The 22,213-nt window shown below is 46.6% G+C and overlaps 1 protein-coding gene across 2 annotated transcripts in view; it reads right to left on the bottom strand.

Moving 5' to 3' along the window:
- The window catches only part of ABL1 (ABL proto-oncogene 1, non-receptor tyrosine kinase), a 133,381-nt gene that overhangs the window by 13,023 nt on the left and 98,145 nt on the right, over nt 1-22,213 (bottom strand). For both annotated transcript variants that reach the window (XM_079927126.1, XM_079927127.1), the window contains exons 2-5: nt 16,508-16,681; nt 15,669-15,964; nt 8,400-8,672; nt 298-382 (exon numbers count right to left, since the gene is read on the bottom strand). In XM_079927126.1, coding sequence (XP_079783252.1) covers nt 298-382; nt 8,400-8,672; nt 15,669-15,964; nt 16,508-16,681 — 828 coding nt within the window. The remainder of the gene's footprint in view (nt 1-297; nt 383-8,399; nt 8,673-15,668; nt 15,965-16,507; nt 16,682-22,213) is intronic.

Below are 22,213 nucleotides of genomic sequence, written 5' to 3'. Positions count from 1 at the left end.
TTCCGTGAAGGAACTCTTGAAATTCTTAGGTTTCAGAAGCCAATTTGCATTTGACTGCTTTGGGTATCAATTTAAAGTAATAACGTTCTCCCTCGCTCGCGTGGGCACACGGACGGACACACACACGTCCCCCTCCCACACAGGCCTCCTTTTACCAAGGGCTGGATGCTGGTGGGGGGCAGATGTACAAATCAGAAACCTCAATGCGGTGAGCCACCCACCTCTCCTCTAACAGCACCCGTGTCACCCCAGAGGGTTTAATTAAGAGGCCCTCTCTCCAGAGCTCCACGCACTCACCGAGTAACTGTACTAAATTGGGGTGCTTGATCTCTTTCATTACTGCGGCCTCTTTCAAGAACTCTTCCACCTCCATGGTATCCTCCTGCAGGAAAAGAAGAAGTGATGACATTATCTCAGCAAGGAAAGTGCTGAAGTGGGGAAGTACGACCTGAATGGTTAATACAGACAGGAGCTTCCACGAACCATCATCCCGGTCCACCAGTCTCAACCACGACATCGCTCTGGACGGGTTCCAAGGTGGCCCGATCATCACCCCCAACGGCACAAAGAATTGTCCACTTCGGTGCTGGGCTTTGGAACTCTCACCCTGAGCACCACGTCAAGGCTGGCTGTATATGCTGGGGACTTGCCCTGGTGGCTCTATGCAGACTGTACTTGTTTCCATCACCCGTGGAGTTTGTGGGGAGCAAGGGAGGTGTGTACAGGCAAATACCACAAACTTGGTGCCCCTTCCCTAAGGAACAGCTGGCTTCCAAGGCCTCCCAAAATGCTTAATATATAAAAAAAGAAAAATCACTTGAAGAATCCGAAATGTACTTGATTTAAGAGAAGAGACCTTGGGGCTTCCCTGGTGGCGCAGTGGTTGAGAGTCCGCCTGCCGATGCAGGGGACGCGGGTTCGTGTCCCGGTCTGGGAAGATCCCACATGCCACGGAGTGGGTGAGCCCGTGAGCCATGGCCGCTGAGCCTGCGCGCCCAGAGCCTGTGCTCCGCAGCGGGAGAGGCCACAACAGTGAGAGGCCCGTGTACCGCAAAAAAAAAAAAAAAAAAAAAAAAAAGAGAAGAGACCTTGATGACACAAAAAGATGTATAGCACTACTGAAGAACGATGCCTCAAGATATGGCAGAAAGAGAGGATGTTCAACTTCTTAAGAATGCGGTCTCATGGGGCTCTCAATGAAGCAATCACCACTACCTGTCAGGTCGATTACTCACAGATTCTAAAGTAATCTTCACTAGCAGCTCCCCTAACAACGGCTTCACAAGTATCATCAGTACACATCACGTTTTAGGCAAGTTCACAGTATTTAAATGCCAAGGGGAGACAAAGATGTCAGCAAATGCCCAGAGCAAAGGCGATAATGTTTCTGCATTTCCTCACGTATCAGTCTTCGATAATGTTTCTGCATTTCCTCACGTATCAGTCTGGAGTGCTGTTGTCGGCTCCGTTTTCAGGAGCCTGGCTGTGGGTTTACGTCGGGTAAACCTCTTTTTGACTTAAAGAACCCGCTGTCTTCTCAACTGACCATCAGAGCAAGAAGCAGGTGGGTGATACGTGACACAGTCTGTTGCTATAAAAAACCAGCAAGGGAAGCAGGACCCCAGCCTCCACGTTTCAACATGGAGTCTGAGTGTGTCTGAAGAGCAGGCCTGCACGGGAGATGGGGAGAGAGCTACTTGGAAACTAGGTTCCCCAAGAGAAGCTTTATCAGCTGTACCTTAAGTGTGGAGCTGTATTTCCACCGTACCTGCCCCTTCGGGAAACAAAGCGCTAAAGTGTCCTACTCACTGCGGCTAGTCGGTTCCTACCTGGCACGTGGGGAAGGCTTCCAGAGGACGGGCCACCCTGTACTTAGTGCTGTCTTGCTTTGGTCAAGCGTGTTTACAAGCGAAGCGTGACCAGTGAGGAGATGTGTCAGCCCGCTATCGCTTAGCTTAGGGCTCGACGGGACTGAAACTCAGACACAGTTTATTGCTCTTTAGAAATGGTGAGCTGCTCCTAATGTCAACTGAACATCTTGGGTAGTCTCTGTGTCAAGCTGCGCGGGCGGGAAAAGAACACATCGCTGCCGCCACCTCACTGGCTGTTTACTTCTTTGGAGACCTGCCTGCCCCTGAACATGCTCAGCAGACCACACCGTTTCTGGCGTTCAGTGCTCTGACCCACCAGGTGCCGCTACTGTCAACGGCTGGAGAGCCAAGTGCCTGCCGGAACTAGAGGATTCAATGCTGCTCATGGAAGGACCAGGGCCTTTAAGAACCTTGCTCAGCCAACAGTATGTTCAAAGAGTGGCTCTCAAATGAAGCTTTCTACATTTGAGGCACCACACAATGAGCCTCGCACAGTGAACTCGTTTCTGATATAACACTGCTCTTATAGCTACTGACTCTTCTCTACAAGAACCATGTTCTAGGTCTTGAGAGGCACGGACATGCAAAAGGAACACTATGGCTCTCAAAGGCATCCCTCTTCTGCCTTTCTCTCTTCATTCACACACACACACACACACACACACACACACACACACACACACACGAACGGCATGCACATGATGTGTGGACAGTATAAATAATTCCCTGTTTTTTCTTTCAGGACAATCAGTGTGAACTTGTCTCCCCCTGCTGGCATCAGACCTGGTTCAATTTATAATTTAAACTCCTAACAGCATCCTACATGTCTAGCTGTGTTAAACTGGAAATATCCCTGATGCTGTTCTCCCTGTTATATTCCTTTACTTTTATTTTTTAAATTTCCGTCATCTTTTTGAAGAGGATTCTTCCACTTACATAGTGAAACAGAAGTAATTCCGAATGATTCTGGCCAAGGCAACGCTCTGAACAAAAGCTGTGAATTTCAGTCTGGTCCGTCGGGGGGAGTTGGGCCAACTGCCCTCTCTTCACGGGGACTGACTGGCCTGGCCAGATGTGGGCCAGTGCTTCGGCTGGCACAGAGGCTAGGAGGACGATTGTGAGTTATACCCACCAAGCTCTGCTGCTGCGAAGCCATGGTAAGTTGCCTACATAACAGATAACAGATTACCTGCGAACTTGTTTTCTCATCCACCAAATGGAGAGAACAGCGTATCTGCCTCGCGCACAAAGAGTGCTGAGTGCAGTGCCCGGAACACGGTCAGCACCCACTCAGTGGGACTCACTTTTCTTATTATTAACACAGTTGATCTCCACTCCTGAGAAGCAGACTAAACATATTGCTTGTATGGAAGACAGGCCGGTTCTTTAATTAACTCTGGCTTTTTGGTCTTTCTCAAAGACACAGTCTTCCAGACTCAACATCTCACAGGTGTTTTCTAACCCGCTTCGCCCTTTTTGCTCACTGGCCTCATCCCCAAGAGTAGGAATTCTACAGCATAACAAAGAACACGACTTGTAAACACAGCTCCGCGCCCCGCTGCCGCGGCACAGCTTTCAGAGCTCCCCATGCCTCCTCTCAGCAGGGACCCCTGGCCGCAGCGCTGGGCTCGTGTCTAAGATAGATCAGTTTCCACATGTTTCCGGTTCTTACCCGATGCCAGGGGAGCAAGGTTGCAAGCACAGCGAACTGCCACCCTGCACCTATCAGCTCGACCAGGGTCCACACACTGGAGAGATGGGGCAGTTTCCGAGCTAGACCGAGGGAGGCGGATGGTTCAAAAACCAGGTGGGGGACTTGCAGCTCAAGTGAAAAGGCCACAGGAAACAATCTCCCAGAGGAGCCCCCATGACTCTGGTTCCCCAGTACTGCGGCCGTATCCAGCTCCACGGCCAGAAGGGAAGCCGCTGCCCGAGCGACTGAGACATGGCAGTAGCCTCTCTCCCCAGCGCACACCCCCCGTCCCGCCGTGAAGTGAGAGCCACCGCGTGCGACGGCCCAGTGTTCATGCTGTCCAGGAGCCCTTATTTCCTGCGGGGGGAAAATAACAAACATAAAACCCAAACCAAAACATACTGTGTTGGTGAGGGTAGGGAAAATAGGCCCTTCCTCCACACCAGTGGTGGAGTGCAACCTGGTTCGAGCTCTTTGACCCAGCAGTTCTACTCTGAGCTGACCTAACAGGACACTCTCCCACGTGTGCCAACAAGGAGAATCCCTGTGCACTGCCTGTAACAGCAAAGTAGTGGAAAGAAGACAAACGTCTACTGAAGGCTGGTGAGATATTAAAATAGATCCATACAAAAACAAGGCCACCTTACACGTACCGTCAAGGAGTAACTGCCAAGACACATTAAGTAAACGACAGAGGGCACAGAGCAGCCGTGTCTACAGCACTGCCACGTGGTTAAGAAAGATACGTGCGTGTGGACTGTTTCTGGAAAGACGCCAAAATCAAGGGTAGTTGAAACTATCTGTATATATTACCTATTGGAAAAACAGGTAAAGAATTGAGTACAGTGCTAAGTTTTAACTTTTTTCAGCAGCGTTAATTTCTGCTATTTTAGTAAATTTGTCAGCTAGCTTATGAGTCAATTTTAATAACACAATTAGATTAACAGTAGACCTATCCAAATTCTATTACGTACACAACTGTTTCAAGAAAGAAAACTGACTTACAAACTTACTATACAGCTCATCTGAAACTTGGGGCTTCTTGTACTTGACAGTTCTCTTAGGCACATCCTGCCTTTAACAAAGAGAGTACGTGCCTACGACCTGCTGAATAGTGTCAAATTCAAACTAGCCGGTCCCCGTCAGGGCGCCTTTGTTGTAATGCCAGTTTCCCATCCATAGGGGTCAACCTAGTGCTCCCTTTTCTTCTCTTCGGGTCTTCCTTTTGCCCTGAAGGTATAGGGCCCAGTGGTGGATAAAAGTAGGGCTTCGCTCCCCCTGCTGGTTAAGGAGAGTCTGGTCCTGACCGCTGAGGGTCCTCAGTGCCAAACACCAAGGACAAGGAGGTCCTGCACAAAGAGGGGCTCAGTGAGAACCGGCTGAACAAACAAAAGCTTGGGCTAGAACTGCAAGGATTTCCCAAGTAGTCTTCAAGAGAGAGGCAGATCGTAGCTACAGCCTGTGAGGGAAGTGAACGGGGGTGGGCGGGGAAGGTGATTTTTAAAATGCGTAACTGTGGTTTATGCTTATTTTTCATGGTATGTGAGAAATCAGAACCAGAGGAACAATTTAAAAAAAGACCTGGGCTTTGGAGCGGGATGCCTGGGTTCAAATCCTGGCTCTGTCACTGCTGCCATGGAACTAACGCTAGGTCGGTTACTGAACCTCTCTCTGCTTCAGTTTTCTCAGCCTTAAATGGTGGTAACATCAGTAGCCTTCTCTTAAGGTGGCTGGAAGGATTAAATGAGATGCTCTACGTAAAGCCTAAAGCACTCAGACTCCGGCACGCAGTAAGAATCAATAAATGTTAGCCATCGCTGCTACCTGGAACCCACTCAAACCCTCAACGTCTGTAGTGGAGATGAACGCCCCAAATGTTGATACTAATCTTATTTGCCAAGTGGGAAACATACTGTACAGATGTTTTTTGTGCAGCGTGGGGTGGAAGGAGGGATAATTTATTTAGCAGTTGCTCAGTACCTTATTTTGGGTTAATATACCTCTAGAAAATGACACAGTCCCTTGGGACTTCCCTGGTGGCACACTGGTTAAGAATCCACCTGCCAATGCAGGGGACACGGGTTCGAGCCCTGGTCCGGGAAGATCCCACATGCTGCGGAGCAACTAAGCCTGTGCGCCACAACTACTGAGTCTGCGCTCTAGAGTCCGCGAGTCACAACTAATGAGCCCGTGTGCCTAGAGCCCGTGCTCCACAGCAAGAGAAGCCACCGCAATGAGAAGCCCGCGCACCGCAACGAAGAGTAGCCCCCGCTTGCTGCAACTAGAGAAAGCCTGAGCGCAGCAATGAAGACCCAACACAGACAAAAATAAATTAAAAAAAAAAAAAAGAACCACGTTCACAAGTTAAAAAAAAAAAGAAAGAAAATGACACATTCCCTTTTCCCTAATTAGCTACCACTTGGAGTGACTATTCACAGAAATCGATGCTACTATATTCTGTAATTTTTTTAATGAACTATGGGATCACAAGTTAATAAGGCTCTTAGGAAAAATAATTAAACGTATAATAAAAAGCTTAATAACACATCGTTAGAGAAGTATGTTCTAGAAGGCACCCACTTCCAGATAATTCTGATGTATTGGTATAAAAAAAAACCACCGCCGGGCTCCACGGGGTCCCTCCTCTAGAATCATCTTCTTCAGTTATTTGGAAAATAACGGCACAGCATCAGCTACCAGGCTCCGGACGCGCAGGCTCAGCGGCCGTGGCTCATGGGCGCAGCCGCTCCGCAGCATGTGGGATCCTCCCGGACCGGGGCACGAACCCGTGTCCCCTGCATCGGCAGGCGGACTCTCAACCACTGCGCCACCAGGGAAGCCCTCTACCTCTTTTTAAAGTTTTCCAACAGCCTTTCCTGGATTGCTATCTACTGTATTTTGTGCTTTTACTCCTGTTTTGTTTCTGCAAACCCGGCAAACGTGTGGGTAGCGCCTGCGCCTTTAACAGTTCTGCAAGCTGGTCAAGGCCCAGTTTCCCTGGGCCTGGTCTTCGGCCGAGTGCCGCCCTGGGACGCTGGAGCGCACGCCTCCCCGTGCCCTGGCCTGGGCTCTGGGAAGTGGGGCAATAGCTGTTCAGCTCATTCGAGGGCTCGCCAACATAGGCGTCCCCGAGAACAGCGAATCCGACCACCTTATTCCCGTGCGTCAAACCCTTCAACACGCCCCACTGCCTCCGGGACAGCGTCCCAGCTCCTCAGCCGGGTTCAAGGCCTCTGATTCGGCGAGCCCTCTCTGCCCTCTACTTTCCTTTCCTGGCCCCGTTCCCTTGGCCAACTCCTGCTCGCCCCGCTCACAGCTCCCGTTCTGCTTCCTCCCTGCTGAGCAGAGCTCACCCGTCCTTCCTCTCGTCCCCATGTGGGGCCACAGCTCTGAGCTCGTGCCTCTAACACAGCCCTTGTCACACCGCACCGCAATTATGGTCATACTTGCCTGTTTCTCCTACTAACTAGACTACTACCAACCAGATGATTCTAACCGCCTAGACTAGCCTGAGGTGAAGAACTCTGTCCAATTTGTTTCCAAAATCCCAGTGTTAAGCTCAGGGTCCGGCAAATAAAAGTGAGGAGCTTGATAAATGCTTATTAAGTTAAAGAAAATCCTATCTGGAAAATATCCAGGGGTCCTCGAAATACCCAGGCCACCACCATTCCCCACCCCCCTCCCCAAGCGTCAGTCCTGCCCCAAGGACCAAGCTAGCTAAGGGGACACAGTCAACATGAAGGGCAGGAAGCCACCTTTGGTTTCTGGGACTAAAGAATGCAATCTTTTCTCTAAAATGTCACTTCCTATCAACCAGAAATCACAATTTCCATTTTATGGTGCCTTTGAGTGAGGGCGCAGGGAAATGACCGAGGCCCGGAAAGGTGGGCTCTCTGGCTGCGTGCACCTGACCGACCTTCAAGGAGCACGCACACACTCAGGTTCATTCTTCCCAGTGGTGGGTGTTTCAGTTCTGCTTCTTTGTTAACGGCTGCGAAACGGGGCTCCCTCTCTCAATTTCTGCGCACAGGTCAACATAATGGGAGTTCATTTAAAGCGAGCGAAAGCCACACAGGGCAACACTAGGGGACACTCTCACCACAGCTAACAACACGGCTCACGGTTTGGAGGAGGCGAGGCCTGCAAAGTGAACTTCCTTCCCTCGGCTCGCCAACAGCCGCTAGAGACTACGAACGCCAGGCGTCAGCTGAGAGTGGAAGCCGCGGTGATCGACAGCGGGCAGGCAGTATCCGAGGCCCTGCGAAGCTCCCGTGTCTCCTTGGTGCCTTCCTAGAGGAGGCAGCCCACGCCTGCGCTTCCAGAAGTCTGGACATATGATTTGGAGAATGGGGACGTGCTAGAAACACCCAATGCACCTGCCTCTCAAATCCACCAACAAAAATCCACAGAAGAGTCAAATGCATTTTGGTTGCGTCTCCTACAACTCAGAGACCCCCCCCCCCGCCTTCTCTTAACTCAGTAAGAAGCGATCCAAACGCCAAACAAAACAGCACAGAACCCCACGGCTTTAAAACACCCTGCCACAGAGTGAAAAACTCCTCCAAGTGACTAACCTTTTTACACCGAAAGACCCACAGCATTCTCAGCTCTCGGCATATGTGGAAACACACTGAGAATAAGAGGATGAGTCAACCTGTACACAGAAACACAGCCGGCTCGAGCTGCAGAGTGAGGCCCCGGGCTGCGAGCACAGGCAGGCGTCGCTGCGCCCCAGCGGGCAACAGGCCACCCTGAACTGAGGGGGTGCGCCACCTTGAGGCGCCGTGAGCAGCGAGGCTCTCACTGGACGGGCAGCTGGGCGGTCCCGGGCTTACCTTCAGGGTCTTCACGGCCACCGTCAGGCTGTACTTCTTCCACACGCCTTCGTACACCTCCCCGTACTGGCCTCCGCCCAGCTTGTGTTTCATGGTGATGTCCGTGCGCTCCATCTCCCACTTGTCGTAGTTCGGGGACACGCCGTAGACGGTGGGCTTGTTGCGTTTGGGGGCCGGATAGTGGAGAGTGGTGATGAGCCCGTCGGCCACCGTTGAGTGGTGATGAACCAGCTCGGCCAAAGTGTTGAAGCGGCTCTCCGAGGAGACGTAGAGCTGAGGGGACAGGGACGGCCTTCAGCCACAGAGCGACACACACGCCAACAACTCCGGAGGCCAGCTTCGCTGAGCCTTAGTTTAATGCACAGCAGAACCTCAGATAAACGCCTCTCCACACAGGGCCGAGTGTTCAGAAAACCACTTATGTTGTGTTCCTCCATGACCTCCTCCACCGGCCTAATAGTCACATGTCTGGCTCTCTGTAACCATTCTGAGCCCAGCGTAAATGTCCATGACGTAGTCCCTGACCACCCAATGTGCAGTCATCACCCGGCACCAGTTAGTCATCATATCACCTGCCTTACTTCTCTGCGTTGCACTTACCACTAGCTGACAACTCCTTGTTTATCTGCCTGATTACTGTCTGTCTCCAGCTACTAGAATGTCAGCTTCATGAGAACAGAGCCCTAAGCTGTCTGCTTTTATCCTGTATCCCCAATGTCCAGAACAAGAAATGAGCACATAGCAGGTACTCCATAAATGCTGTTGAGTAAATTAATAAAGAGTAGAACTTAATAAGCATTTGCTGACTGGAAAAGAAAGTAATTTTTAATTATTATTACCTAAAACCTATAATGATATCATTATCTAGAACTAAACAGTGATCAGAGATGAAAATCACTATAAAACATAAACCTCCTTCTCATTCCTGCCCCCTCGATTTGGGCTGAGTACGAAGCATCAGAGGGCAAGACTTGCAAGTCCCAGCAGTATGCCCACGGGAGATGCCCCCGCCAGCGCTCTCCCGGAACAGGGTGGGGACTGAGAGAGCCGCACAGAGGCCGTACAGCCTCGTCCAGCACAGGGAAGTCAGGAGAAGGGATACCAGACACAAGTGCACGTGAGTCTCTAACTGAGACCTACGGCAGGTGAGAACCCGTGCAGGGAGCCCCTGCCTGGGTCATTCGCGTCTGGACGCTGCGAAGGGGAGGAAGGCAAAGGTGCAGGCCGGCAGAGAGCAACAATGTGGACGGTGACGGCTATCTTTCTTCTCTCCTTTTTGTTTGGTTCGGTGATGTGGTGAGGGGATACTTCCTTACCAAAACCAATTCACATTAAAATTCACATAGAACATCTGGACTCCACGCACATAACTGAATCTGTTGGCTCACTAAGGGCAGCCCATGATCGCTGAAGGTGGAAAGGATACTAAGAATCACGACTAGGTGTTCATTTAAGACGTGCCCAAACTGCAAAGACACGGGAAGGAGGAAACAGATTTGGGACAGTGGTGATGCCTGAGGCCAGAGGGACAAAAAGGGACAGGATCAGTCAGCTGTAGCTGTAATATCTTTTACTACTTAAAAAGAAGAAACAGGAAGAAAAAGCCTGAAACACATCTGGCGGGGCCAAGGCCTTGGCTGCTGGCGATGGCAGGCTCCATTACCTTCTGCATGTTTGCAATGGGAGATAATAAAAATACTTCAGAAGAAGGAAGTAACAACAAATATACAATCTGAACCATCTGTAAGTCTCAAGAGGGTAAACAGGAGTCTTTAACAGGAGATTTTTTTTTTTCCTTTTTTGCTTGGGGAGATGACAGACAAATTTTTAAAAATCATGCAAGCCAATGGCAAACTCTGGCTTAGAGATTTATAATTTACAATCTTTCTGTAGCAATCCTACTAAAATAAAATTCTGAGCAACCCAAGAACTGTCCAGAAAGATTCTGCAGCCCTGGGGACCTCGTCCCTCTGGAAGACGGTGCCTCTGAACAACGGCAGGACCTTTCAGCGTGAGGAGGCAGCCCGCGAGGAGGCCCTACTTTTAGACCTCAGGGCACCGAGGAGAGACCTCTAAGTGAACCACTCAAGGGAGAGGCCATGAGCCTCACTCAGGCCCCTGAACGTGCCGGGGGCTGGGTCGGGGTGGGGGGCAGAGGCGGGCACCGCTGAGCCTGCTCTTAGCTTAAGGCCCGCACGTGGACAACACGGCACTCTCCTTGGTGTTAGTCACCAAGGCACGTGCAATTCACAAAGATGATGGAGTGGGGGATGCAGGGAGGGTTCCAAATCCTCGCCCCTCTCTGGAGAAGACAGCTGTCCAACTGCTTCACTACAGGCTGCAAACGCTCCAAGCCCTCTTCTCTCTGGCTACTCAGCTGGTGGGCACTCTTCCTACTAAGGAGGGACGAGAGGAGAGAAAACCCACTCCAAGAAGGCACCCGCTGGAGCCACAGCACCCCTCCCGCCTTGGGAATCACTGGCACAGTACACGCAAAAGAGCCTGTTTCACTTGCTGGGCTCCTGGGGCAGGTCGCCTGGGAGCAAGGCTCATTACCTACTTCTCCCCGTCAGCCTGAAAGGAGCACTCCCCAGCCCCAAGATTAAGTTCACTCAACGGCCCAGAATGCTAATGGCTCCCCGAAGCCCTAGTTTATGCAGAGTTTGTTCTTGGTCTCAGCTGATTCCCTCTCAGGCTCCTTTATTAGAGGTTTCAGAGTTATGGGAGGTTTCACTGAATGGGCAAACTTCATCTTTTTCAATAATTAAATTTACAGACCCCCAAACTTAGTTCATTTTTCAACATAAAATACCAACACACCAACACATTAAATATTGCAACTCCCTTAAAGGTACCGCGCAGCCACCTTCTACCGGTCAAGCCTGGTGGCTTCCTTCTGATTACTGCTGGTTTGGGAGCAGCATTTTGCTAGCGAACGGGGTAATCTTCATCAGGAATTCACGGCATGTTCACAGAAGAAAGTGAAATTAGTGTTATGAATGGCATGTCATTATGCTATGCACCCAGTTACATAAACACTCTGGGTGCTCAGCCAGGGTGTGCCTCTTCCTAATCACGCAGGGACCCGAAAGATAGGACCTGTCAAAGAAACTCACCAGAAACAGCTTTCCCCCCGACAGCCAGACTCACAGGCTTATCGGACGTGTGCAACCTTTGGCTGCCTCAGACCCTGGAGTCCCACCTGGGACGTCGTATGTACAGGCTGCAAGGCCAGGAAGTGACCCCCACCCCACAACCAACCTCCGAGCTACTCAAATACCAGCAGGAAGGCAGTGTTTCATAAGGAAGCAGTACTTGGTAATAATGCTCCCGGTCTCCTCGACAAGGGAAGACCAGCTACGGCTTAGCAGGCTTTTCACCAGATGCCTGCACCTGCTGACCAGTGTCCCGCCACCTCTGCTAAAGCTGATGCCCGAATTCCACTCCTGTCAACTCAAACCTGTCACTTTAGGAGACCACGAAAATCAACGTCAACTGCATCTCCTGGAGAAAAGGAAGGACAGGAAAGACTCTATCAAGGGCCATAACCGTGGGGCTTGGTGGCGGCATCCCACCCAGGCACATACGATGCAGGCACAAATAACCACAACAAGTGAAGAACGACTGGGGGTGGGGGGTGGAGGAGGAAAATCAGTCTTTAATTCCACTACATTGGCAGAGGATTCCAAACTTTAAGAAAGCAGTAAGAATGAAAACCAAATCGCAGGGTATCTGAGGGCTGCTAAGACTCTCGGGACGCCTAGGAAACAGCAATGGCTCAGTTTGGTATGGTGCTTTCAAGAGTCTAGCCTGAAACTCCCAAAGTCCTAGGCTCTGGGCCCTGAGCCGGTGGCCCCGGGCTGACTGACCAACTGACAACGGCTGCTGAAAGCTCAGAAACATGGGAGGGAGGTCAACCAGAGCCAAGAGGGTAGAGGCAGAAAGAAATCCTTTGGGGCCTTAGAGAAGAATCTTCTAAATTCAGTTGTTTTCTAAAGATTAGCTAATTTGAAAATAAGAATTAAAACTTATTCAACCCCAGCCTATTCCTCCCACCAAACTTTAAATTTTCCCTTTCGAAATCCAAAAAGGATTGCATCAAAGCTCTGCTATGTGAGCAGCTTTTTTTCAACGCCAGGCCACACTGTCCCATGCGTCGTTATAACACCCCCCCTTCCCGATTCTGACACTGTTCCACTCATTCCAGGAATATAATCCCACCCAACAGAGCCCCCTCGAGTGTGGCCTGATGACCCCGTGGGTTGAGGAATCTCCAGGTGCTCGGACAGCTGAAGGGAGAGTCTTTGCCGGGGAGGGAAGGAGGAGGGCAAGATGCCCAGGTCACTTTGATGAGTAGCGGATACAGCCTGATCAAATGGGTTCCTTGTGCTCTACCTGGAATGAAGGGAACCACCTGGCACACATGAGATTTTAGAGGGCTCAGCTTCCTTGTCAGATGACTCTCAAATTCTGCAGATCATGTATCCACGTAGGCTTTGCTCTCCCCCTTTTAACCATATTTTAGATCAACCCCCAGCTAATGAGTTGTCAGACTAGATCATGCTTGCCTGCATCCGTTCCAAGGATGCTGATTAAACAACTCCAGGGAAAAGGAACCATTATCCTGTTCAGGACAAACCTCAACTGATTACCGTGGTGCAGCGGGGCTTGCCCTGGATAAACGGCACAGATGGGAAGCAAGCTGTCAGCTCCAAGAAATCACCTCCCTCATGGGCGGTGCACTCTGTTGTTCTAATTCACTAAAAGGGCACCCTTGTGGTCTGAAGCCAAGGTTTCAAAGGGCCCAGCACCCTGGAATACATCCCCCAGAATGGAGGACCTAGTTTCGCATCGGGGATGAGAACAGTGACCTGAAAAGCAGGCTGATGAGGCCGACCTCTGGTCACACGTCAAAGGCAGACTATGCTGTCCGTCCTACAGACTACAGTGCTGGTATAAAGACATGTGCAATGACGAAAAGGATCAGATATTGGCAATAAGGACTCTAGCCAGGAGACTTTGAGACGTGGAAAAAACAACAGATAAGAACACTGAAAAAAGAAACGCATTGTGCATTTGTATGGTACAAATGAATGTGTGAGGAGAGCCATGAAAATGCTAGCAAGATTAAGAAATGGGAACTAGGGACTTCCCAGTCCCCAGGAGTTCCCACCACTTCCCAGTAGTTAGGACTCTGCGCTTCCACTGCAGGGGGCGTGGGTTCGATCCCTGGTCATTGGGGGGTGGGGGGGCTAGGATCCTTCATGCCCCCCCGCATGGCATGGCCAAAAAAAAAAAGGGAACTAAACTAGCCCTATTAAAACATATTATAAAGCCATAACAATTAAAAGTCTGATTCTGGCATATGAACAGACAGACCAATGGAAGAGAGCAGACCTAAATACATATGCAAGTTTGGTGTACCTCAAACACACGGGAAAGAATGAGTTTAGTAAGTGGCATAGGAAGCACGGGTATATTAAACATGATGAGATGCCATCTTCACCAGTGACAGGGATGTTTTTACAAGTCTGAGAATATACTGCTGATGAGGGGAAGGGGAAACACGCACTCTCACAGCATTGCTGATGAGAAAACACATCTGTACAATTTCTAAAGAAAGTAATTTGGCAATATCTACACAAGCTTGAAATACACATAAACTCCCATCAGTTCTAGCAACTTACCTTGCGTATGCTTGGACTGTACACAAAGAAGTATGTGCAGTGCATTTTCAAAATGCCAGTCGTGACCCACCAGTGGGTCTATGAAATAAACTCAGTGCATTCTGACCAGGAGTTTCAAAAACAATGAAACAGAACAGAATGGTATATAAAGTATCAGAATGCGTTAAGTACAGTAAGTAGGGTTTCGTGAACCTTCTGTTCCTAGTGTGTGTACCGGATGGTGATGTAAAACTTTTTTTTTTTTTTTTTTTTTTTTTACAGTGGGCTATTTTTTTTAAAGGTTTGAAATCCACTTTCCAACAGCATTATTTATAATAGCAAAAGACTGGAAACAGCCTAAAAGTCGGCCGGCAGGGGACTGCTTAAATAAACGATGGTCCATCCACGCTAGGCAGTCATTAATCAGAATGCGGCGGCTCTAAATGTGCCGCCGTGAAACAACCTCCCAAATGTATTACCAGGTGGGAAAGGCAAGAAGCAGACAGTGCGCATTATGCATCGTTTGTGCTTTTTTAAAAAATATAAACATATATATACTGGGGAACTCTGGGAGAAACTGGTCACAGCGGTTGCCTCTGGGCAGGGGAACTGAATTAGGAGACAGAATTATGTTTCACAGCAATTCATTTTTTTTTTTAAACCATGTGCATGCATTACATATTATTAAAAAAGTACATACACCATGTGGGCCCATCCCGACAATCCACCTATCTGCACCCTCAACGACAGCCTGGTGCAGCGGAGCAGACAGTGGAATCGGAGCCTAGTTCCCATCAATTACCCACTATGTGATCTTCAGCAAGAAATTTTATCCCTCTAAGCCTTCATTTCTTTAATGCAAAAATGCGGCTGAAAGCAGTATCTGCCCTGAGGACTAAGGTGAAGTCTAAAAGAAATGAAGGTTGAAAAATGCCCCAGCAAACAGTAGGAACTCAGTACATGTTAATTTCTCCCTTCCCTTCGTGGACTCTTAATGACTGTTTATATGATGACCACAAAACCATATATATCAACTCCTTTACAAAACTACAGTTCGGGTTTGGAAATACATGGGTATGACGTGATCCCATTTTTGTTTAAAAACTGTGTGTATATATGTATTATACACACACACACACACACACACACACACAAATGTGATTTTATCTATAGAAAGAAAGCCACGTACCAGACTTGTTTTGGGGAGGTGCTATTAAGGTGGTCTTTCACTTTAAAAATAACCATCTATTGTGTGAATTTTCCTCACTTAGGATAAATTACTTTCATAATAAGAGATTTTTTTTAAAAAGGAAGAGTCTTAGTGTAAGAAATACGTCCAAAACCCAACAGACGATCCACTTATCTTATGAACCTGCTGATAACCAAACTCCAGCAGGACAATTAGAGAACCACATCAGCCCGTGGACTTGTAATGTCACATGATCGGTCCTCAACGGAGGGTCTTTAACAAGGCTAGTGGGATGATGCCTACTGTTTCAAACAATCTTCTTGGTTGAGCTTTGTTGCAAAACCTTATCAACCTAGCGGCAGGACCTCTTGTCCCCACCCTGGCCCATCGGCTCCCCTGCCTGGGGCCCCCTACCTTGCCATCAGAAGCAGTGTTGATCCTGTAGTGGTACACCCTCCCTTCGTATCTCAGCGAGATGGACCTCTGCCCAGGACTGCTCTCGCTCTCCCGAACCAAGAAGCTGCCATTGATCCCACTGCTCAGCAAGTACTCAGCGGCGTTGCGGGACACGGGCCCATGGTACCAGGAATGTTTCTCCAGACTGTTGACTGGCGTGATGTAGTTGCTTGGGACCCACCCTTGGCCATTTTTAGTTTGGGCTTCACACCATTCCCCATTGTGATTGTAGCCTAAGACCCGGAGCTTTTCACCTTAGAAGAAAAGAACCAAATCAGACATATCAGTTTTAGAAGCTAATTCGTTCATTCTCATGTACTCTTCTATGATTACTAAAGATCTCCAAGTTCCTAAATACCTATTTCATTTTAACAAGTCCACATAAATATATGTATTTACAAGCGTATGAGTATGAAGCTTCCTGTTTATATTGAATATGCAGATAAATATATAGCCTCAGTTTTTATAAATCTATTATCAAGTGCTTTGTTTCTAATATAAGGAAGCTTTTAGTGGAAAGATACTTTTTCTTAAAAAAAAAAAAGTGTTTTCAGTGTTTGGTCCAGATGTCTTTTTCAATATAAAATAGGGAAAGCTCTGTTTTTGCCAAGAACTATGCAGGAACTCTTCTCCTTAAGGAAAAGTGACGCTTGTAAGGATGCTGTTAGTTTTTCGGGTCTCTCTGCATTCCAAACTAAAGCTGCTCTTTCCGCCAGCAAAGGGGCAGCCAGTCCGGCTCCGGCTTCCCCGGATTTCTGTCTCTTGCAACGATCACCAGCTGCCCACAGATCTTTTACCTTTAGTTATGCTTAAAGTGTTATCCCCACTGGCCACAAAATCATACAGTGCAACGAAAAGGTTGGGGTCATTTTCACTGGGACCAGCGAGAAGGTTTTCCTTAGAGTTCCAACGAGCTGCTTCGCTCAGACCTTGGGGCTCGAAGTCAGATGCTACTGGCCTCTGAAGGGCTTCTGGAAGAGAAAGAGAGAAACAGAAGAAAGAAACAGGGAAGAAAGTTTTATTCTCAGGAGCAAAAAAGTCTGTGTATCCAACATTATATATATTCTTAATTTATTTCATTTCTTAACATCTGGACGAATTATCTATTAATCAGAAAGGTGATTTAAAAAAATGGACTCTTCCTTTCCCAAATCTTGTGAAAAACCCTAAATATTTACATTCCGGAGTGGTAACTACCGTTCCCAAATGGTTTAAACTTTTTAAGTTTACTAATTCAAAAAATTCAACTAGAAATAGAGACAGTCCATCCTCACACGTCTTTGCCGTTGCTTATGTTATAACATGGAGCAAAAGTTTCTTGCTTTAAAACATTTTTAAATGTAGGAAAGTTAATAAACGTGCATAATTTAAAAGTCAAATAGTGCTGAAGAGCTTATAATGAAGGACAAACAGTTTCCATCCCACTCCCCTCTACACCCAGAGGCAACAGCTGTTTTCTTGGTGACCACCTCCATCTCTCTGAACAGAAGCTGTATCATTATAATCGCTGTTCCCTCTCCCCCCATCTCTCCTGCACCAGCCTCTACTGGTCACCTTTGCATTTTCAGTAACAGACTTACACTTTTATTTCTTTTTCTTCCTGCTAGAGACCGTATGTCTCAACTATTTACCTCGCAAGATGAGGATATTAACATCCTACCCTTCCTTCCAGCTTTCCCCCCTCTACACTCGAAGTACGGCCTTCTTTATATTTTCTTCCACTTTGTGTAAAAGAAATTCTGTTCTATTCGTTAATAAAGTCTTTCATTTTTGTCTATAGGTAGATTCTAAAGGTTGAAAACCAATCTGCATCTTTTACGTTAGGAACGTGTGACTATTACTCACTACAGGGTTAAATACAGTTCAATATTTTTTCCTGAAGTTTTTTCTTGTCTTTTTTTTTTTGAACTATGTTCAAACTCTCCATGGGTCCTTTCACACCAGCAAATCTACTCCAAGTAGATCTTAACAGTTATAGAATATTATGGCTAAGAAATCAAACTTTTAAAAAGGGGGAAAGGGGAAAATTCTAATTTGAGAAGAATGGAAAGACCTACCATCTGTTTACACCAAACATAAATGGCAACAGAACAAAATTGTTTTAAATTTCCCTTCTTATGGATTTAGAGGACCCCCAAACATCTTTTCTTGGACAGTAACACCCAGCTCAGGGATGGGCGTGATTCTGCAGTACTCACTTCAAAAAAGACACTGGAGGCACCTGATACATCTGAGAGACTAGCCTAAACTTCCGGAAACACAACTGGAGAACTTTCAGAAACAAACATTGTTTAAACTATCTCTTTGGAATAAACCAATAGAACATAAATAAGAAGGCCTCCCAATTCTAGCTTTTGTACTACTGACTATAGTGAACCTTCAGGAATTGTTTTTCTAAAAGAGAAAATCTCAAATTATGTCACTACTATGCTTGGTAATTTTGTTTTATGAATCTTGAGGGCAAAGATAATTTCAAGGAAGAGCATCTTGTAACACTACCATTTCCTAGAATGTGCAAAAGGCTTAGTGATGCGTTAGGCCCTGTTCTCTGAGTACCTACTTACAGCAGCTCTAAAAGTGTATCTAGTGCCATCGTGATCACAGACTGACCGATTAACCAAAAAAACCTGGTCAAAGCAGGGAATTTTTGAAAATTAAAATCTGTGATCCCCTAACCCCACCTGAATGTACACTGATTTGCTAGTCTTGACGACAGGGCCAAGGACTGTCCTTTTGAGTGTGGGTACGTGTTTACAGTTGGATGTTGTCTTACCATCCTACCTATAATGCATCATCTCACTTCAGCTTCCTACAGGTGGAAGAAGAAGCTGGAGCCATTCGATATGTCATCCCAGTACAATCCCTTCCAATGTTTACAGGTGTGTCACTCACACCTAGTCCTGTAGCAATTTTTAAAAAGTTACCGGCATTTACAGAGGCTATCTAAAACATTCACTTAAATTTTCATAGAGACAAATCTCTGTTCACATTTGGATTTCACTGGTTGCATATTAACCAAGTAATTAAAGCAACAAGTGTATCTGAAATAAAGAGGTGTAGAAAGAAACACAAGTGGCTCTGGGTGTGGCTGTGACTCAGGTGGTGGGAGCAATGTGTGGTAGTGGAGCGGCTGCCCTACCCCGTCGTCACCAGAGAGGCATGTGTTATGAAGGAAGCGGAGCTGCTGGTCGCTTCAGCAAGTCAGTTCGGTGAAAGCAAGTCAAAAGAGCTTCTACTGTCGTTACGTCGATATTAAGTAAAATTATTAGGCAAAGCATTCTTTTTTTTTTCTTTACTCATTTATTTTTTTTTAACATCTTTATTGGAGTATAATTGCTTTACAATGGTGTGTTAGTTTCTGCTTTATAACAAAGTGAATCAGTTATACATATGTTCCCATATCTCTTCCCTCTTGCCTCTCCCTCCCTCCCACCCTCCCTATCCCACCCCTCTAGGTGGTCACAAAGCTCCGAGCTGATCTCCCTGTGCTATGCGGCTGCTTCCCACTAGCTATCTATTTTACATTTGGTAGTGTATATATGTCCAAGGCAAAGGATTCTTAACATAGAAGAACTCTTGCATATCAAAAGGAAAAGATAAAACCCTCCTCTATGGAAAAATAGACCAAAACTATGAATAAGCAGCACACGGGAAATTTAAATTACCGTTAAACACGGAAAGCATGTCTACCCTCCTAATAATCAAAGAAATGCAAATTCTCCATGAAATTGGGCAGGGACATTTTCTTGAGGCTAACAGGGTAAAACTTCAATGAAATGGGCACTCTCATACAATGCTAATAGTTAGTATAGATATTGCTGTAACATTTTAGGAGAAAAACTGGAAATGTGAACCGAACTGAGTCTTTAAAGAATTCCATCACCTTTGACATACTGCTAGGAATTTATCCCAGGAGACCCACACAATGATTTGTATATACTGATTTTTAAGTAACAGCACAGAAAAGGAAAGGTACACAATATTTAGCAACACGAGATAAGTTAGTTCGTGGTCCATCGATAAAATAGAATACATTCGTAAAGCCATTCAAAATATTTTTGGAAAAAATATCTAATAACTTGGAAATATACTATAACAATCCCCCATTTCATAAAAATTGAAAAAAAGTCCAGAAGGAACTATATCAAAATGTGAACAGTAGTTAATGCATGGTAGCATGTTAACAGTACCATTAACAGTAATTTAACTTGGGGTGGTGGGATTACGAACATTTTAAGTTTTCTTTATTCTTTTCTGTATTTTGGCATATGTCTCACAATGAATGTGGATTGTTTTTATAATCAGAAAACAATTACAAAAATAAAAAAACCTGTCATATATAGAAGCCAGCGGACACTTATGTAATTGATCATCTAACATGAAAAAGTACACAGGGTGGGGAGGGAATCTCCTCAAGCTGTCCTGAGAAAGTATGTGTACATTCCCCTCCAGTGTCCCAACTTCGTGGCCATGAGCACACAACTTGCGCGGACCAGGCCTACACAGGAAATTAAAGCAAAGTCATGAATACAGAAATGCTTTTCTTCTCAAATGCCATTTGACCTCTTCTATCAAACATTCTGCAGCATCTGGATTTGATCAAAGTTACATAATCAGGGGAAGTAGCCTGGAAAACACCTGGAATAGGCAGAACACAGATACTGGCTCGGGGTGACTGTCGACTTAAAAGTATGGGTTAAAGAGGGACTGTCCCTAACGTGGAGACAGATGCTGAGAATTTCATGTGAGGGGATGAGGCCTTTGTCAGGAAGGAAAGGGCCTCCCACAGCTTTTTGATTCAACAGGACGTCAGGAAATCCAAGGCAGCCTTTCAATTTTCCTCTCCAATTCTTGCTCCATTCCACAAATTAATGGCCAAAGCCCAAAGGGAAGTATTGCTCATGCTTGCCTCTGGATAGAGACACTGAAGTGTAGCCACAGTCGAACACCAAAACCTTCCAGTGAATTCCCAATCCAGGCTGATGTCAAAATTGACTCACAATGTATAAATGCCAAGTTCCTTGCTTCATTTCACAGTGAACTATGCTTGTCAACCTTAAAAATGATCACAGTTTACAAGGCCAAAGTTGCAGAATGTACTTAAATCTTCCTTGCTTAATACATGAACTTCCTGCCAGTCCCAGGTTAGACCCCCTAAAGAAGCTCAAAGGATTCATTAAAAAAGGATGCCCCGAACAGCTCCCCTCTTCTGTTCTGCCAATGGAAAAAGGAATCTTAGCATCTATTATTCTTAAGAAGTTTAGTTAACGTTTTCTGCAGCATCCTGAGTTATATTTTTAAAATATTTTTATATCTTCAAAAATGTCTCCCATCTCATTGAAAATCCTTTTGTTATTTCACCACATCTTTAATGAAAAGGTTCCTACTCACCAACAAAACTCAGGAAAAGTCATATACCAAGAATGGTGCTATCTAAAAACATGCCTCCAAAGCTCTAAAAAGCTATGGCTCCAACCATGAGAATAGCAAACTGAAAATTCTGTAAGAACAATGCCACAGAATGCGCTGGATCTGTGCGTGATTAACTTATTTGGACAGTATTCTAAGAAAATAGCTTGGGTCTTTAAAGTACAATTTAAAGAGCATTTTATACAAAGATAATCCTTTCTTAAAGTTGTGAGTCACTGATCAAAAATGTTTACAAAAGATTCTCCCATATGGCATATCTGTCTAGACTTTCAGGGGCTGCTGCTGGAGCTGCCACTGGCAAAAAGCAGGAGGAAGTAATGTGCTACTGCAGTCCCGAGGGGAGGGGAGGGGAGGGGAGACTTCACCTCCAGGAAAAACATCCCTGGGAAGCTTCCTACCTTCCTGTTGGCGCTCGTGCCCAAGGTCACGGTTCCTTCTAGAGTGAGAGCAGCCAGCTCCGTGGCAGTCATTACTATCCACACTGGGGCTCTCACTGGGGTTCAGGGTGGGGGAGGGGCGCGAGGGTGGGGCGTGTCGCGGGTGATAAACATTCCCTTCACTTTTGCTCACATTCAATCATTGAAACCCTGGTTGCTTTAGTCTCATTTCCTTTGTGGGCCCTGCATTATTATGCTCTAGCTCAAGGAATCTCTGTAATTTAAAAATCTATAAAACAGATCCTTCAGAAAAGAAGGAAGCCTTCGTGTTTTATTTCATACTCGGTTCCAGCTGATGAGATCACGCTCAGACTATTTAACAGTCTAATACAACTTTTTATGATATGAGCTTAGAGGAAAAGTATTATTTCCCACAATCTGAACTCGATGAAAGCCATTTTATCTACATTCTACATGGTCCTTTATTTTGTAATTTACACCCTCACCCGGAGCAGTTAAAATTATTAAAAAAAAAACAAGTTTAGCTGAATATAGCCTTGGCATTAAGTTCTCACTCTGAACAAAATGTTCCCAGCGCCCCAAAACACTGTGTCAGCTGCTGGGGAGCAGGGGTAGGGCAACGTGGTAACGATGCAAGGAATCATCACACAGCCTCTGCTCCTTGTGGGAGAAACA

Source organism: Stenella coeruleoalba, assembly GCF_951394435.1.
Source record: "Stenella coeruleoalba genome assembly, chromosome: 7".
NCBI classification, from domain to species: Eukaryota; Metazoa; Chordata; class Mammalia; order Artiodactyla; family Delphinidae; genus Stenella; species Stenella coeruleoalba.
This window is presented reverse-complemented; position numbering and strand designations above follow the sequence as displayed.